General features: G+C 59.8%; 2 protein-coding genes across 3 annotated transcripts; one reads left to right on the top strand and one right to left on the bottom strand.

Moving 5' to 3' along the window:
• Positions 1 to 1430: 1430 nt before the first annotated feature.
• On the top strand, positions 1431 to 8719 carry RAD9A (RAD9 checkpoint clamp component A). 2 transcript variants are annotated; one of them, XM_074998066.1, is made up of 12 exons: positions 1431 to 1506; positions 3503 to 3706; positions 4015 to 4085; positions 4359 to 4493; positions 5775 to 5889; positions 6291 to 6390; positions 6885 to 6994; positions 7485 to 7591; positions 7667 to 7731; positions 7928 to 8050; positions 8226 to 8445; positions 8582 to 8719. In XM_074998066.1, the coding sequence occupies exons 2-12, from the start codon at positions 3673 to 3675 to the stop codon at positions 8684 to 8686; spliced, it is 1185 nt and encodes a 394-aa protein (XP_074854167.1). In that variant the 5' UTR covers positions 1431 to 1506; positions 3503 to 3672; the 3' UTR covers positions 8687 to 8719. The 2 variants fall into 2 exon arrangements, with proteins under 2 accessions (XP_074854167.1, XP_074854168.1); XM_074998067.1 differs by lacking the exon at positions 1431 to 1506 and adding an exon at positions 3100 to 3416.
• Positions 8720 to 9857: 1138 nt separating this feature from the next.
• PPP1CA (protein phosphatase 1 catalytic subunit alpha) lies at positions 9858 to 15767 on the bottom strand. The gene is made up of 7 exons (XM_074998068.1): positions 15528 to 15767; positions 13283 to 13414; positions 12832 to 13062; positions 12327 to 12431; positions 10780 to 11003; positions 10409 to 10543; positions 9858 to 9994 (listed from the first exon to the last, which is right to left on the bottom strand). Exons 1-7 carry the CDS (start codon positions 15580 to 15582, stop codon positions 9884 to 9886), a joined length of 993 nt encoding a protein of 330 aa, XP_074854169.1. The 5' UTR covers positions 15583 to 15767; the 3' UTR covers positions 9858 to 9883.
• Between the last annotated feature and the right edge of the window lie 1473 nt (positions 15768 to 17240).

Raw genomic sequence — 17240 nt, 5'->3', positions numbered from 1 at the left:
AGTAAGCTGGTTAGCTGAGCCCAAGTGCTCTAGGTTACACTTGGACAATCTAATGAAAGTAATGGGGTTAGGACTGTGGTGCTCACCTAGGAGCAGGATCCAAAGGTGATGGAGGGGGGGAGGTCACAGGACAGATGGGTGAGGACTGCACAGGAGTCAGGCTATGGGTGGTCAAATTATTCTTGCTGGTGATGCTGCAAGAGTGGGAAGATGTTAACATGACTCCCAACTCTTGGGCGGGTATGAGCTTTTTCTGCCCTAAGACATGTACAGAGCCCCATAAGGTGGGTTTCATAGTCACTCACCAGAAAAGAGCTGTGCAAGGAGTCATTGTTCACCTACCCTGTGATGGGGAAACTGCAAGGTCCTGCTCAGCTGGAGCCAAGGAAGGGAGCTCCACCCCACTCAGAGCATCCAGAGCTCATAAGAGGTTAGGAAAGCCTTTGCAAAGGTTTCTCTCTTCCATAATGCTTCTTGGTCTCTTTTGCTGTACAAGCAGCTTGTGCCACGAGGAAGAGCCAGTGGCAAGGCATAGCTAAGAACTGCCACTAGAGTGTGGTCACTCATAGAGATCACAGCTTCCAGCCAACCTGGGATAGGAAGATTGGAGGACCTGGGAAGGGAACTGGAGCCAGTATCTCCAAGGGCAGGGGTAAGAGTCCAGGAGGAGGGAAGGAGTCTGGGCCCAAGGGAAGAGACTCTGAAGAGGTGAGGGAGAATCTGGGGTGGGGATAGCCCAGGCCCCAAGATATGGGGTGTCACTGAAATGGGGGGTTCAGAAAGCAGAAGGAAGGCCCTGGGCTGAGGAGAAAGAGGACCCAGGAAGGAGGGGAGTGGGGGGAGGCGAGGGGGGCAGGTGAGCAAGGGTGGACCCTGGCATGGGGGGGGGGCAAGAGGAAGGCAGGCCTCAGGGTGGGGAGGCACAGGAGGAGAACTGGGGGATGGGCCTAAGAGGGTGGAGGTGAGCCCCAGGCAAAGGGGAGGGCGCTCAGGAGGAGGGCGAGGCAAACCCTGGGCTGGGGGGTTCTCTGAGGGGAACCCTGGGGGCGGAAGGCGGAGCCTAGGCCTGGGTAAGGCGCAAAGCAGAAATCAGCAGTCTACCTCCTATGTTCGAAGCTCCATTGGCTGCAAGTTGTGTCCCTTTGTCAGGGCAGCCAATCAACAGCGTTCGGTTCCTCCAATGGCAGGAGGGGACGGGTCCAGGGGGCGAAGCGGCTGGGATGACGCGGGGACAGCCAGAACGAGGCCCCACCCCGGGAGATCACGCGCTAGCCAAACGTCGCGACGCCTCCCTGAGGACGTTGTGACGTGCGGAGAAGAGCGTTCCTACTCCAGGTGACTCATGAGCCAATGGATGGGTAAGGGGCGGGGCCGAGGCCGGGCTCGGCCAATCGAAAGCAGTCGGGAGAAGGGAGGCGGGTTACCCAGAAGTCGCGTAAGGACTAGAGCTGGGTGCTGTAATTGGGGCGGAGAGGTGGGGGTGTTGGGCGAGACCATTTGGCAGAGGTATGTCCCTGCTGCAATCCTGGCTCTGGGACGGGCAGCATCCCCGGGGACAGGTGCAATGGGCGGGACTGTGCTGGCGGGGAAGGGCGCGATGTGGTGGGGGAGGGGCGCAGCACGTGGTGAGGGCACGGGGCAGGGGCAGGGGCAGGGGCCGGGGCCGGGGCCGGAGGAGCAGCGTGGGGTCGGGGTGGCACAGGGCAGGGGCCGGGGCCGGGGCCGGGTTTTGTTTGGACTGGTGATGCACAGCCGCACATGCTGCGGTGTACAGAAGGGAATTATTCTGGATGGAAAAAACCTGCACATGGATGGAAAAGCTTAGAGGGAGCAGTGCTCTGGGCTGTGTCCTGCCTAGGCTTTAGGGGAGAGACAGGCAAAACAGCATTTGCTTGGCTCAGGCTCACTCACCCAGGCGTTAGCATGGTTGGCTCAGCACGTGCCCAGCATCCAAAGTGCACTTTGTCTGCTTTTGGCTGGGTGTTAGGCAACTAAACAACAGTGTCTCATGCATCTTCGCAGCCCAGTGTGGCTGATACGCTGGAGGAAGGGGACCTGCAGCTGTTGTGAAAATGGCAGGGAAATGCCATCAGGACGGGACACGGAAATGGGACGGGGGAGAGGAAGGAGAATGGTTAAAAAAACAAAGAGAAGTCCTGTGGCACCTTATAGGCTAACAGATATTTTGGAGCTTAAGCTTTCGTGGGCAAAGACCTGCTTTTGTAGATGCGTGAATGGTGGCTCCAGAGGAGGGCCTAAATATATAGGCTTATCGAAAGGAGGGCATCCCAGTAAAGGGGAAGGGCAGAGTTAAGGTCTGTTCAGTCATGGAGGATGTGGCCCATTATCAACACCTAATGTGGAGGTGTGAACATCAAGAGTGCAGAAACTGCTTTTGTAATGGGCCAACCACTCCCAGTCTCTGTTCTAACCTTGGTTGATGGTGTCAGATTTGCAAATGAATTTCAGCTCTGCAGTTTCTCTTTGGAGTCTCGTATCAGAGAGGTAGCTGCGTTAGTCTGTAGCTTCAAGAACAAGAAGTCTTGTGGCACCTTATAAACTAACATATTTTGGAGCATCAGCTTTCATGGGCAAAGACCTGCTTCATCAGATGCATGAGTGGGGGAGTGGTTTCAGAGGGGTATTTAAAGAGTGAGACCTCAGTAAGAGAGAGGGCCAGATGCTGTAGTTTCTTTGTGTATTCTTCAGTGGGCTCCTTGGACAGAGGTCAGTAGAATGTGGTATTGGAGAGTTGCCTGGCAGCCTCCTTTTGGTAGTCTGTCCTATTCATGATGACAACAGCGCCTCCCTTGTCGGCCTCCTGGATGACAATGTCAGAGTTGTTTCTGAGGCTGTGGATGGTGTGTTCTGCAGGGCTGAGTGTGCCTCTCCCTCAGAGGTACAAGCCTTGTTCTGTGCAGAGGTGGCTGGGGGGCTGTGTTATTGTTGGGCAAACCCCGAGGTGTGAGAATAGCCCCAAAACTGTACAGGAAGTTGCGGGAGGAGACTGCAGGGAGGGGGGTTGAAGGAAGGGGTAGTCGGCCCCTGTAAAGCAGCGGGGTGACATGCAGGGGGAAGATTAAGAGCTCCAGCGGGGGACTAGGAAGGTGACTACCTCTCTTGATGCCTCCTGGAGCTTCAGTCTGGCAGGGTTTCTCCTTTGCTTCCTGCTGGGTGTTCAGGGTAGCTACCGAGCAGCTGCCTGCCCCACTGCAGAGGTGGCTGCATGTTGGTGCTCGCTGAGGACGGGTCCCTGTACATACAGGGGAAATGCTTTGGAAGCCTTCCAGGGAAAGGAGCCAGACGTGTTGAGTTGATTATTTAGGGCTGGGGGGAAGCTTTTTTTCACACTGGAGGGCACATGAGTGAGAAGCTCCAGCCCTGTGGAGGAGGTGGGGTGCTGAGGCTTGTCACAGGTAAGCAGGAAGTAACCAAGGGGCTAGATGCAGCCTGTGGGTGGTAGGTTCTTTCCCCACTAATTTAGGGTGTGATCTCTTCCCAGCCTGTTCTTCTGCTTAGCCCCTGGAAGAGGTCCCCAGCACAGCACCGGAAGTACAGAGACTCTCTGTCACAGGGCTGGATTATCTCAGGGTTCATGGCACTGTAGTTGGGATGGGGGCCTGACACCCACCTCCCAGGGTGGGGAGAGCCGAGCTGCATCACTCTGTTGCCATGAGGTGCCTTGTTACTGGGGGCAATGTCAAAGGTGAGTGCTGGGCTACCAGTGAGGAATGGGGAGGTCCCAGGGCAAGGGATGGGCTGGCTCAGCTGGGTGGAGAAGGGGGATGTGGGACCTTTCCCCTCTAGGGGTACAGGCTCCCGCCTGGCCCCAGGGCAAGGGATGGGCTGGCTTAGCCGGCTGGGGAAGGGGGATGTGGGGTCTTTCCCCTCTAGCAGATACTGGCTGCAAATGGGCATTTCTTTCTGCCTCAGAGAGCAGGAGTTAAGGGGGTGTGGCTGTGGGGATCCTAGGGGGAGGCAGGGCCCAGGTCACTGTCTCTCTCCTTCCCCCAGTCCTCGGGAAGGCCGTGCACTCTCTGTCCCGCATCGGAGATGAACTCTACTTGGAGCCTACAGAGGATGGGGTAAGGGGGAGTTGTTCTGGCCAGGGCGGGCAGGGGGCACCCTTCTGATCTGAGGGTGAGGGGAGAACTGAAGGGGGTCGTTAGCGGAGGAGGGGGTCCGGTCAAGGCTTGAGGGTCACCACTGGGCTCTGGAGGGAGTTGGGTCACCCCCAGGTTGGTGATAGAGCTGGCTGTCCCTGGAGCCGGGGACTGCTCAGTGATTAGGCTGGTGCTCCCAGCGGGCTGATCGGTGACAAGGGTGGCGATGGATGGACCTGGCATTCTCCTCCATAGCTGTCGCTGCGTGCTGTGAACTCTTCCCGCTCGGCCTACGCCTGCTTCCTGTTTGCCCCACTCTTCTTCCAGCTGTACGAAGAGGGGAGCCCGGCCCCTGATGGGGAAACCTTCCGCTGCAAGGTCCTCATGAAGGTGAGGCTGCCACGTGGGAGCATCCAGGGCAGGTTGGAGGGATGGCACAGGGATAAGCGGGCTATGCAGAGCCCAGCAGAGAGCCCTGGTTTGTGCGTGTGGCTGGATTCAGTAGCCTAGGACAGGGCTCTGCAACCAAAATCGCGAGAAGAGCCACTTTTTCAAATTCAGGTACAAAATCAATCCTTAGAGCCGCAATCCATGCGAATAGGAGCCGGTCCTTAATAAGTAACGTCAGGCGGTGCTTTGTGTCCGCCTGCTTCTAAGAACAGTGCACACATTGATGTGAACCCGTTAGAAAGTTTGTTACTTTCACCCCCGCTGGGAGAGCAAATGAGGACAAGGAAATGCCGCACCTGGGGAGAGGCTCTTAAGCAGGAAGGAGCAATGTTCACATCAACCCTCCACGCCCCCTCTCATACCCAGGCTTAACGCTTCTCAGCCCCAAACCGGCCCCAGGGACTAACCAATCTATGGCACTGGCTAGGGAGCCTATACTGGGTGGCCACATGCAGCAGGAAGGCTGACATGGAGTTGTTCTGCTGGTGGGGGTGAGCCGAGCCATACCCTGCAGACGGGTATAGCCGTTGGGTAGTAGGGTGAGCGAGGGGCTCCTTGCCCTGCAGCCGCTGACATAACGGAACTAGATGCAGTTGGTTTGACGGCTGGAGCCTTCCCGCCACCCAGCCGCCCGTTAAACCAATTGCATTTAGTTTACTGCTTCAACAGCAGCAGTGTCCAGAGCCGCAACTGACTCCTTAAAGAGCCGCATGCCGCTCCAGAGCTGCAGGTTGCCAACCCCTGGCCTAGGGAGAGTTGGGCTCGGGGCTGGGTCCCTCACTAGACCCCAGCCTGTGCTCTTTCCTCAGCGCTTGTGTGCCCAGTTTCTGTATCCCAGGGCTTCCCTGCGGGGGTGGCAGGAGTTGAGTTTCTTTGCCCTGGGCAGTGAGTGTAGCTGGTATGCGGGGCAGGGGTGGTAGAGGAGAAGCAATAGGGAGCGGGGCTGGTGACCACTCTGTTCCATGGAAACGAAGCCTGGGGGGAGTGTGCTGGCTGCCTGGGTCCTTTTCCTAGTGTGTGTTCCAGAGCGAGGGCTGGGGGGGAGGGCAGGATTTCCTGAAGCTGGGAGGGGAATTGGTGGCCGGTGCTTACAGCAAGGGAGCTGGGAGCCCGGACTCCTGGGTTCTCCCCACAGCTGGGCTGCGTGGAGCTGCTCCATGGGGCCATTTCCCAAGCTGTGTGGCAGGCGGTGACAGGGTGGCATCTGCGCCCGTTCCTCAGTCCTTCCTGGGCGTGTTCCGCTCACTGCCCTCGCTGGAGAAGATGGTGGAGAAATGTCTGATCTCCTTGAACCCCCGAGCCAGCCGACTGGTTGTGCAGCTGCACTGCAAGTACGGTGAGCACCCCACTGTGGAGGGGGGCCTGGGGAATGGAGGTGGGGATCGTGGTGGCCCTGTTTGGGAGGGGGGGGAAGAAGGGGCATCTGAGGAGGGAGACTAGGAGCCCTTCCATGAGAGGAGCAGCTCAGCCGTCCAGCAAAGGTAGCAGGGGCCTGGATTGACTGGGTGGGGATGCAGGCCTGGAGCCTGCAGAGCTGGGAGGGGTTGGAGGCCTGGGGCGTGCAGGGGGATGGGGCTGAGTGGCGAGTGAAGCTTGTGGGGACCTGGCCTGCATCCCTGTTGAGCGCAGGGAGGCATACTGGGGAGATCCAACAGAGCAGGTTCAGGGCTGCAGCCGGCCAGGATGCAGGGCTAAGGGAGCCCCGGCCCTGAGCCGCAGCCCTGGTGCCCTTGGCAGGTGTCACCAAGACCCACAACCTGTCGTTCCAAGAGTGCGAGCTGCTGCAGGCTGTTTTCGACAAGGACCTGTGCACCAACAGGCTGCGTGCCTCCGCCCGGTGAGTGGAGAGCCTGCGCCACAAAGCAGGGGGGCAGCAGTGGCGCTCTGAGGCCTCCCCCAGCGGAGCCAATGGGGAACCTCTGGACTTTGGCTGCCAGAGCAGGAGCTCCCTCTGTGGGCAGGGCCATTAGCCCTATGGGGGTGGGCTCAGGGGCGTCAGCTGCAGAGCTGGGGGAACCTGGAAGCTCTACCCCTGTAGGACTGGATGCTCCTGCTCCCCAGGGTGCCAGGCCTTGGTGCTCCAGACTTTGGTTATGGGGCCACTCTGACCCTCAGACCTGCCTGAGGACTCCAGGATCAGAACTGTTGGCTTGAGGAGGGGAGAGCAGAGGGATTCAAAGGCACGTACTGGCTGCCTTGGGTTGCAGCAGGGCACGGGAGAACCGGGGGCAGAGGCTGACGGGGAAAAGGGTAGGAGAATGGGAGGACGCTCCTGGCTCTGGGGCACCAGGCCGCTGAGCCTAGGGCAGGACTCGTGCTCTCTGGCGGCAGGGTGCTGGTGGATGCTGTGGTCCATTTCCCAGTGACGCTGGCTGAGGTGACGCTGGGCGTCAGCCCTGCCGGGAAGGTGAGCTTCCGCAACTACCTGGATGAGGAGACAGGTGAGCCAGCGCTGCCCTGGGTGTTCAGCTGCTCCGAGGGGCCCTATCCCAGAGACACAGGCCTGTACCCTGAACCCCCAGCATGGAAAGACGCCACTGTCCACCCCAAGCCAGACAGATCTCAGCCTGGGGCAGGAGTGGAGCTGGCATGCCCTGGACGGGAAGGGCTCCCCATCGCCCTCCTCAAGCCCCAGTAGCTGGCTGGCTGCTGTCTCGAGGGCAGGAGGTTTTGGCAGCAGATGGCCAAGTCGCCAGTGGCTCCTGGGCAATGTTTCCTCTGATCTTTTCCATCTGGGTGCAGAATAAATTTTATGCGCAGAGGTGCGGGCAGACGTGCACCACCAGAACACATGCTGCCCACTGGTGGCTGTGGGTGCGTGGCTAATTGGCTGGGCCACACCTGAATCCCTCCTGGGTGGCCACACAGCTTACAGAGAACGCTGCTGCTGGGCACCCAGGGGCTGCTGCTGAGCCCTCTCCCTGTCCCTAGAGCCCAGCAAGACAATGGTGACAGAGCTGTGCCTCTCCGAGGATGAGTTCCAGGACGTCCGAGTGCAGCAGCAGTCACACGTCACCTTCTGCCTCAAGGAGTTCCGGGTGAGTGAGCAGGGCCTGCCGGCTCTAGCCCCAGAGGCTGGGGCCACCTCCCTGACCCTGTCTCTCTGCCCCCAGGGTCTCCTGAGCTTTGCTGAGTCCTCCAACCTGCCCCTCAACATCCACTTCGACTCTCCGGGCAGGTACGTCCAGGCTGCCCTTGGGGGGCTGGAGAGAGAGAAGCCCTGTGGCTGACACTCTCCAGCGGGGGTCACCTGCTCATCACCAGTCACTCTGTCTACGCACCTCTTGCTGGGTTGGGAGCCTCTCTACCTGCCTGCTGCAGATCTCGGTGCTGCCCCTTGCCCTGCCTCTCATTCCATGGTGCTGTCTCTGTAGGCCAGCCATCTTCACCCTGTCAGACCCCCTGCTGGAAGTGCACCTGGTCCTGGCCACCCTCTCAGACCCTAACAACAGCTCCCAGCTCCCCTCTCCAGCCTTGCAGGCCCGGCCAGCCAATGGGTAAGCACAGCCCTGAGGGTTCAACGGTGGCACTTAAGCAGTTGTCAGTAGGGTTCAGAGTGAACAGCCCTATCAGCCTGGCACCTCACTCTTACGGCTGCTGTTGCAGGTTGCCAGGGGTCAAAGGGGGTGAGGGCTGGAATATGAGCCTAACCCTATTCCCCTCTCCCCACAGCACTTTCCTCCCGGCTGTTCCTGCTGATGACTTCAGTGGCGATGACATCGATTCCTACATGATTGCCATGGAGACCACATGCGAAGAGGGCCCCGGGCCACCCTCCAGCCCCACCTTTCCGCAGAGACGGCCCCATCCAGGCACAGCCCTGGAGGCAGAGAGCAGCACCACAGAAAGTGATGTGGAGGCAGCTGTGCCAGGGACCCCCCCACAGAAAAAGGTAGGTGGGGAAGGGGAGGGCTAAATGGTGGGCAGAGCCATCTTGGAAGGGAGTGGTGTGGACTCACCCCTGGGAGTAGGGCCTTGTTGGAGGTGGGGGCCCCTCCTTACACATCCTGCTGCTGTATCTCTTGCAGTTCCGCTCCTTGTTCTTCGGGTCGGTGCTGAGCCAGTCTCAGGCTGGGGCTTACCCAGGGCCCAGCCAGGATGTGCTGGCCGAGGACAGCGAGGGAGAAGCCTGAGGTCTCCTTCCGGACCCCCGAGCAGGCTGGAGCCTGGGTGAAGAAGCAGGACTTGGCAGTCCCACCACCTCTGCTGGAGAGAGGCAGGAAGACTGGGCTGGGGTGTTATTTCCAAGCCACTATGAATAGACGCTGCCCTGTAAATAAACCTTTTGTAATAAGCAGGCTGCTCGGCCCCTCCCCAGAGCGAGCTGCGGGGACAGCACGTGGGGCCTTTCCTGGCTCTTCCTCCCTGCTGTTTGCCTAGGCCCTAGTGAGGCTGGAGCAGTGTGTATCCCCCCCCGCCGCCAAATGCTGTCTCTCCTGCTTTTACCAGACTCAGAACAAATGCTTGATGCTGCCAGGCATGAGGGAGCTGGCTACAAGGCTGAGCCCCCAGTATCTTACTGCCCCACCAGCATGATCCTACTCAGCCCCTGGGCCTGGTAATCCTGCCTAAGCCCAGGGTTCTCCAGTAGGAGGACACACCCCAGGCTAGGTCCTACTCCTGGGCACCTGGTTGGTGGCAGAGTGGACTAATGCTTTCCCACACACACGGTTGGGAGCAAACGGGCAGGGGGCAGCTTTGCCCACACCCCAGCAGCTGAGTTCAACAGAGCTCCTCTGCCCACCTTAGTGAGGGGGTGGCCTGGGGTTAAGCTGCCTCTGACCCCTCTGCAGCCCAAAGGCCCACTGGCCCCTGCTTTCCACCCTACAGGAAGGTAGATCCCAGCCTACAGCATGACCCCACACAGAGATAGCACAGCTGTCTCCAGAAGTGGCTGCAGCTGAGCATCCCCTCCCCCAGAGGGGACATGGGACAGAAGGTACCTGTGGGGGGGGGTTAAGCCCCTCCTCAGAAGCCAGGACAGGAGGGGGTACTCCCCAAAGGGCCCCCCGCCCCAGGCTGAGAATGGAGAGGGGAAGCGAAAGGGTAAGAATTTCTGGTAAATATTTATTCAAAAAGATCTCAGCAGCGGGGGAGGAGGAGCAGGGGGCTTACTGGCAAAATAGACTTGATCAGAAAAATTCACCCCACTCCCCCCCAAATCAAGAGCTGGCCCCAGCCCCCCACTCCTCAGAGTAAGATTTTTGGTAGCAAACTCCAGGAGTTTGAAAATAATTCAGCCCTGCCCCAGGCAGGCAGGGTGGGCACTGGTCAGCAGAGCCCCAGGGCTGACAGCAAGGGTGTCCCCCAGTCCATAGGGGAGCAACCAGTTACTTCTTGGCCTTGGCTGAGTTACGTGGAGGCGTGACAGGGCGCCCACCAGGGGTTAGGCCACTGAACTGCCCGTACTTGCCCTTGTTCTTGTCAGCTGGCTTCAGGATCTGCAGGAGAAAAGGCAGGTTGGATGTAGGGCAGGGGACCCCCACAAGAGCTGGCACAGCTGGTGGGCCATGGCCTGTGCCAGTCCCCACAGTCCCTGGAGATAAACTGCTCTCACAGTAGGGGTCCTGGCAAAAGTGGCAGCCCTGGGACACTTTCCTACTGCCCAGGAATGGGGTTCCTCAGAGGCCCAGACCCTTCCCCCTCTGAGCTGTTACTAGATACAAGGCAGCTCTTCTGCAGGAAGTTTCCTCCACCACTAACCTCCGGTGAGGCCTGATACCCCACCCACCTCCTGCCCCCCAGGGGGTGGAGCTTCCTGTCCTTCCCTCTGGCTCCCCTGGCACGGAGCTCAAGCTTGGGGCTCACGGGACTAGCTCTGCGCCCCCCATGCCCTGGCAGGTGGAGCAGCTCACCTGGAAGGAGCACATGAGCGTCTCATCCACACTCATCATGGCGCCTGCGTTGTCAAACTCGCCGCAGTAGTTGGGGGCCGAGAAAAGTGTCACCAGCTGGCGCTTGGCAAAGAACTCGTAACCGTCCTCCACCACCTGGGGGGCAGGAGACATGGTGTAATGCCCGGCCTGGGAGCGCCGCTCTGCCTGCTGCACAGGCTCACCTCTGTGGGACGCAGGACGGGGAACAGACTTATCCCAAAAAAACCACCCAAGGCAGCAGGTTCCTGCACCCCAGCCAGGGGAACCATCCCCGCAGAGCACCCCATGCAGCTCTGCTGATGCCTCTCCAGCCCAACCCCCAGTTCCCTGGGCCCCACCCAAGCCAGTACCTGGTGTGCCCTACAGATCAGGTCCAGGTCATGTTTGTGCAGGAACTTGGCGACCACCTCGGAGCCAAAGGTGAAGGAAACACCACGATCATTCTCGCCCCAGCCCTGCACGTCCTTGTCAGGGTCGGACCAGAGGAGGTCACACAGCAGGCCCTGATCCGGCACATCCGTGGGGCGCATGATCCTGCGGATCTGCTCCATCGACTGCAGGTCTGGGGACAGCCCTGAAGTGAGGAGAGATGGGTCTGTTAGACTCTGCTCCTCCCCCGGTCTGGCCCACTCTGGCAGCATGTTAATAGGGCCTTTTGTTTTTGCCCCAGCCTCCATTTATTTATTTCCCCCAGTTTATCACCAAAGAAAATGTGAATGATCAGTGGGAAAATGTTTCTTCTCTTGCAATAGAAAGGTTTATTTTGGCAGATAGAAAGAAGGTGAAAAGTGTTCAGTAGGGTAATGTTTTAAATTCTGCTCATCAGTGTGGTCTGCTCCAGCTCTAAACCAGAATTCAAAACGTCACCTCTGAGTTTCACACCTCTGCTCCCCAAATAAAATATTTCACTCCACTGAACAGCTCACTGGTGTTGATTTAGAACTCCTAGCCTCTCAATATTTACATTTAATAACTGGGCCATGCCCTTTGAAACAGCCACCTTCAGCCTCTTCCCTGGTTGTTTTCGATTTTTTGAACTCTCGTGTTCTGAAATGTATTTTGACAAAGATCTTCATTTCTTCCCACTTCAGTGTGTCACAGCTTTAAACCGTTACCTGCTAAAAAGCTTGAAATGTGCATGTGGTGGGTGTGAGATTCATCACCATATTCAGATGGGCACACGCTTCAGAGCTTGTGTGCCCGTCTGTTTATTGATGTACTTTCTTGGCTAATACAGAGGCTGGTTTTAATGGCAGTCAGCGGAGATGCAAAGCTACCACATTATTGTAATATGTTTATCTCATGCAATGCAAATAGTCTCAGGGGGTAGCCGTGCTAGTCGGCAGCTTCACAAAAAGCCAAGCCCGAAAGCTCGTTACCTAATAAATCAATCTGTTAACCTCTCAGGTGCTGCAGGACTGCTTGTTTTTTCTAATTAAAAATATTTTTATACATTTGAAGGATACAAAAATAAGGTGAAAAAAAATCAGAAAAAAACCCAAGAAGTTTGTAAAACCTGGGAATTTTTCAATAAGTCAGTTTAAGCTGAAAATGGTCTTACATATTATCCCCCCGTTCACAAATCCCTATGGCAACGGCCGTGCCCAGTTATCTGCATTGCAGCCCCCACCACATTTCAGATATGCCTCCCACAGCCTTCCCAGCATCCATTAGACCTGCTCAGCACTCCCTCATCCCATCCCTACCATACCATACCCAGCCCAAGTGCAGGCAGTCCCACGGTGCCTACCTCCCTCTGACATCCCCAGCCGCCGGACCAAGCCCCAGTGGAGTTCCTGTAACACCCCACTGTGCGCTCTCCCCCACCCCCCGCCCCCCGGGGACAGGGTCACAAGGCACTGCCTGCCCCCTGCCACCCATGCAGCCCCTCCCCCACCTCCGTGGCAGCAGAAGATCTTCTCATCCACAATGGCAGCAATGGGCAAGCAGTTGAAGCAATCGGTGAACGTCTTCCACAGCTTGATATTGTAGCGCCTCTTACCTGTGGGGCACAAGGGGGAGGATGGGGGCCCAGCCACTGAGGGAGAGAAGGGAGAGGGGCTGGGCCCTGGCCTGCTGGGAGAGACCCAGGCCACACAGGAACAAAACGAACCCTGCAGGGACAGCACACGGCCTCCCTCTGCATGGGGCACCCATCAGAGCCCAGACGGCACCTGGGATATAGGGCAGAGGCTGCCTCCACTGTGGAGGCTGGAACACTCATGGTCGGAGGTATGGGGTACCAGTGACCAGGGCAGCACGGGTACAAGGGTACAGCCATAGGGCAGGAGGGGTATGGAAAGCCCAGCAGCCGAGAGTTACAGGCACACGCTCGCAGAAGCCGTAGAGGTAGTTGATGCTCGTGCACTTGTGAGGGGTGAGCAGGGTGGAGGGGCACTCACACTCATCGTAGAAGCCGTAGATGCGGTTGATGCTGGCGCACTCATGGTTGCCACGCAGCAGGAAGAAGTTCTCGGGGTACTTGATCTTGTAGGCCAGTAGGAGGCAGATGGTCTCCAGCGACTGCTTGCCCCGGTCCACATAGTCGCCCAGGAAGAGGTAGTTGCTCTCAGGTGGGAAGCCCCCATACTCAAAGAGCCGCAGCAGGTCGTAGTACTGCCCATGGATGTCACCTGGAGGGAGCAGCAGGTGAGCACAGCTGCTACCACAGCTAGGGACCACTCCTCAGTCTGGAAAGGGCCAGCAAGGGGACCACGGATCCACCGCTGACCTCCCCACCCAGCCCAGGCTGAGCCAGGACCACTATCCAGAGCAAACAAGGGGTGCAGGAAATCCCACCCCCCTCATCCTCTCCCCCATGGCAGCTCCCATCTGTCAGCCTCGCTCACTCACCACAGATCTTGAGCGGCGCTTCCAGCTCCAGCAGGATGGGCTGGCTGAGAAAGATCTCCCGTGACTTGAGGCAGAGGCCCCGGATCTCGTTCTCTGTCAGCTGCACGTTTTTGCCCGGCCGTGAGCCTTGCACTGCAACACAGCACAGGGGGTGTTTCTACTGGGCCATGGACCCAGCTCCCGCACTGCCCACAGCTGCGGGTAGGGCCCAGCTTGTCCTGCAGCTGCTGGAATGACCCCAGGGGCTAAGGGACTGAACCCCAAGGCTCTTCTGGGTGGGCCTGTATACCACTCCCCAGCCCAAGGCATGGCCCTGCTACCACCCAAAAGGCCAGGTTAACAAGTGACTCAAGATCAGCACAGGGGAAGGTGGCACCAAGACAGTCCTAGCCAAGGCTAGGTCTTCACCCACTCTGCAGAACGACCGCCGGGCCCAGACCCACCATGGGCCTCGCCCATGGGACCCTTGGCCAGAACCTGGACTGGCACTTCACACACTCAGCCAGTCAGGAGAGGCCCCATCCCTCATTTCCTCACCCTATAAGCCAGCCACTGCCCCCCCTCTGCCCCCGAGGGAGGGGGGCAAAATCAGGTGCGCACAAGAGGGGAAGTTCCTGGGGCCTATTGCCTATCCCCGACTTCCTGGTCACACTAGAGTCCTCTTCGACGCTTCAGAATCCATATGCTTCGAGAGCAGGGTGTTCTAGCAACAGGTACTGTACTGCCAGGCCAGGCATCTGGCTTCTTTCCCCAGCTCACCTTGGACTGCAACCTTCTCCCGGGCCTCAGTTTCCCCATATGACACCTGGCACTGATACCTCTACTTTGCCTTTGTGATGGATGAGGATGTGAGATCACATAATGTGACCACTCAACACCTGCTCCGGTCCAGGGTCCGGCCATGGTGACATGCTGCCAACCTGGCAAACGTGGTTGGGGTCCTCCCAAACATCACGAGCATTATCCATGTGCAGGGAGGTAAGCACTAATCTCCCCCATGCTTGGTTTTGGCAGCACTGGGAGAGCGGAGAGAACACAGGGAAGACTGGTTGTCTACCCACCTTCCCCATACACACAAGGGGGTCTGGCCAGGGGAGGGGGTACTGCTCAGCACCCCACCCTACCTACTCTGGCCCCAGCACTTTTCAGGTCTGTCCCAGCCCCCAGACTCTCTTTACACTCTGGGCAGGGTTTCAGAGAAGGGCACCGGCATCATACACATCAGGGTTCCAGGGGTGGGGGGCTGGAAGGGATTCTCCCCACCCTCCCTAAGTAATGGAGCTGGGGACAGGACAGGAGAGCAGTCCCAGTTCCTTGCTTGGCATTAAGTTACTGGGGCAGGTGAAAGCCACAGAACACGCCTCCCGCCACACACACACGCAGACACTTTCCTGGACTCCCCTTCTTCCACAAGCCTCCTCGGCCCCCACACCAGCTGAGAGCTGGGAATGGGAGAGTCCCTAGCTCCTCCCTGGAACTAGGAGCGCACGGCCCACCTGGGACTGCCCGACTTGGACAAACCAGGGGTCTGGCCTCTTCCCAACGACCCCTGCACCCACCCCCACGTGGGACCAGCCCCGGCCTGTTCACTCAGCCCCAACCCCGTGGGGCCACTTCCAGCACTCCCCACCCACGTATGGTCTTCCCTCCACCCCACCCCTTGGGCCACCTTCGGGCCTCCCTCCCCCCGCATGGGGTCGGGCCTGACTCCCCCGCCCCGCGTGGGCCATCCACGCCCCCAAACCCTCCCGCGCGGGGCCAGCCCTGACACCCTCTCCCCGCGTGGGCCTTCCACGCCCCCAAGTATTCCTGCGTGGGGCCAGCCTCGGCCTCCGCACTCCTCCCCACCCTGTGGGGCCACCTCCGGTCGCCCTCCCCACCCCGCATAGGACCAACCCCGACCTCCCCCATACCTCCCGTGGGGCCACTCTCAGTACCCCCCACCCGTGTAGGGCCTTCCCTCCACCCCACCCTCGGGCCACCTTCGGGCCCCCCTCCCCCCGCGTGGGGCCGGCCCTGACTCCCCCTCCCCGCGTGGGCCTTCGGCACCCCCAAACCCCGCGCGTGGGGCCAGCCCCGGCCCCCGCCCGGCAGCGCGCAGCAGAGCCGAGCGAAAACAAAGGAAGCCACGAAGCGAACACGGAACTTCCCGGAGCGCCCCGGCCAGCCCCAGCCCCAGCCCCAGCCCCAGCCCCACCGGGATCCACCCGGCCCCCCCACGCCCTCCGTCCCGGCCCCTCCGCACCTTCCAGCAGCCGCCCAATGATGGAGTCCAAGTTGAGTTTCTCGCCCTCCGACATGGCGGCTTTGCGGGGGAGGGGGGGGGGGGGAAGAGGCGGCCCGGACGCCTGGGTTCCTCGCGCTGCACTCGTCCCCCGCCCGCCTGTCCGGCTCCGCTCGCTCCGGGACCGGGAAGCTGCTCGGGCCGAGAGTCTGCCGGGTCCGCCGCTTTCAGCGAGGGCGGGTCGGGTCGGGTCGGGTCGGGAGCGCCGGGCCTGCCGCCCCCCCTAGAGGCGTGGAGGGATCATCGGCAGCCGCCCGCCCAGAGTCCCGGGGGAGGGGCGCGGGTCGGCCCACTGGCCTCGGCCAGTGGGGGCGCTGGAAGGCGCTGAGTCGGGGGAGCTCCCGGCTACTCCGGTCCCAGTCTCGGCTGGGGGGGAACAGGCTGCGTGGGGGGGGCGCTGCGTGGGGGGAGCTCCTGGCTGTTCCGGTCCCAGTCTCGGCTGGGGGGGAACAGGCTGCGTGGGGGAAGCTCCTGGCTACTCCAGTCCCAGTCTCGGCTGGGGGGGAACAGGGTGCGGGGGGGGGCGCTGCGTGGGGGGAGCTCCCGGCTACTCTGGCCCCAGTCTCAGCTGGGGGGGTGGGCAGCAGGGCACGTGGCGTGGGCGTGACTTGGGGGGAAGGTCCCAGCCACTCCAGTCCCACCTCGGTGGTGGTGGGGGAAACAGCGTGCGGGGTGGGGGCGCTGCGTGGGGGTGGGAAGCTCCTGGCTACTCCAGTCCCACCTCGGCGGGGACAGGGGGTGCTTCAGGGCACGGGGTGGGGGCGCTGGCTGTGGGCGGAGGGGGGACCCTAGAATGCTAGAACTGGAGGGGACCCAGAGAGGTCAGCGAGTCCGGTCCCTGCCCACACAGCAGGACCAGGCACCGTCTAGACCAGTGGTGTCCAGAACGAAGTGTAACAATCCACAGCCCCCCTCCCTGCCAGCCAGCCACGCTGGGTCAGGTCCTCCCCCAGGCTGGCACCCCCCACCCCATCCCAGTGACTCACCGGAGTCGCAGCACCGCACAAGCTGCCCTGAGCCGCCCCGTGGCCCCAACTGAGCCGCAGGAGGAGCCACCTCTGCCACTCCTGCCACGTGCTTGTCCCACCATGAGGTGGGGCGTGTGTGCGAAGTGGCTGGAGGGGCACCCCACCTGTGCGGCTCCAATGAACCTCTTTGCCACAGGGCGCTCTCCGGTTGGCCACATGCGGTGAACAGACAGCACGCTGGACACCATGGGTCCAGACCATCCCTGACAGGTGTCTGCCCAGCCTGCTCTTAAATATCTCCAGCGATGGAGATTCCACCACGGCCCCAGGCAATTCATTCCCCTGTTTAACCACCCTGAGAGTGAGGACGTTTTTCCTAATGTCCAGCCTAAACCTCCCTTGCTGCAGGTTAAGCCCATTGCTTCTTGTCCTGCCCTCATAGGCCAACAAAAATAGTTTTTCTCCCACGTCCTTGTAACCCTGTTTGAGGTACTTGCAAACCACCGTGTCCCCTCTCAGTCTTCTCTTTTCTAAGCTACACAAGCCCGGTTCCCTCAGTCTTCCCCCCCATCGCTCACGTTCTCCAGACCGTTAATCATTCTTGTTGCTCTTCTCTGGACCTTCTCCAGTTTCACCACATCCCTCTTAAAATGTGGTGCCCAAACTGGACACTATACTCTCCAACAGAGGCCTCATCAGCGCAGAG

Source organism: Carettochelys insculpta, chromosome 6, assembly GCF_033958435.1.
Source record: "Carettochelys insculpta isolate YL-2023 chromosome 6, ASM3395843v1, whole genome shotgun sequence".
NCBI lineage: Eukaryota > Metazoa > Chordata > Testudines > Carettochelyidae > Carettochelys > Carettochelys insculpta.
This window is presented reverse-complemented; position numbering and strand designations above follow the sequence as displayed.

Bases quoted from the DNA above. Each gene is read 5' to 3' on its own strand.
- PPP1CA (XM_074998068.1), bottom strand. From the start codon at position 15,582: ATGTCGGAGGGCGAGAAACTCAACTTGGACTCCATCATTGGGCGGCTG. The intron at 13,415-15,527 runs GTGCGGAGGGGC...GCTGTGTTGCAG, and splicing joins CATTGGGCGGCTGCTGGAAG to TGCAAGGCTCACGGCCGGGC. The intron at 11,004-12,326 runs GTGGGGGAGGGG...TCCTCACTTCAG, and splicing joins GATCTTCTGCTGCCACGGAG to GGCTGTCCCCAGACCTGCAG.
- RAD9A (XM_074998066.1), top strand. From the start codon at position 3,673: ATGAGGTGCCTTGTTACTGGGGGCAATGTCAAAG. The intron at 3,707-4,014 runs GTGAGTGCTGGG...TCCTTCCCCCAG, and splicing joins TACTGGGGGCAATGTCAAAG to TCCTCGGGAAGGCCGTGCAC. The intron at 8,446-8,581 runs GTAGGTGGGGAA...TATCTCTTGCAG, and splicing joins GGACCCCCCCACAGAAAAAG to TTCCGCTCCTTGTTCTTCGG.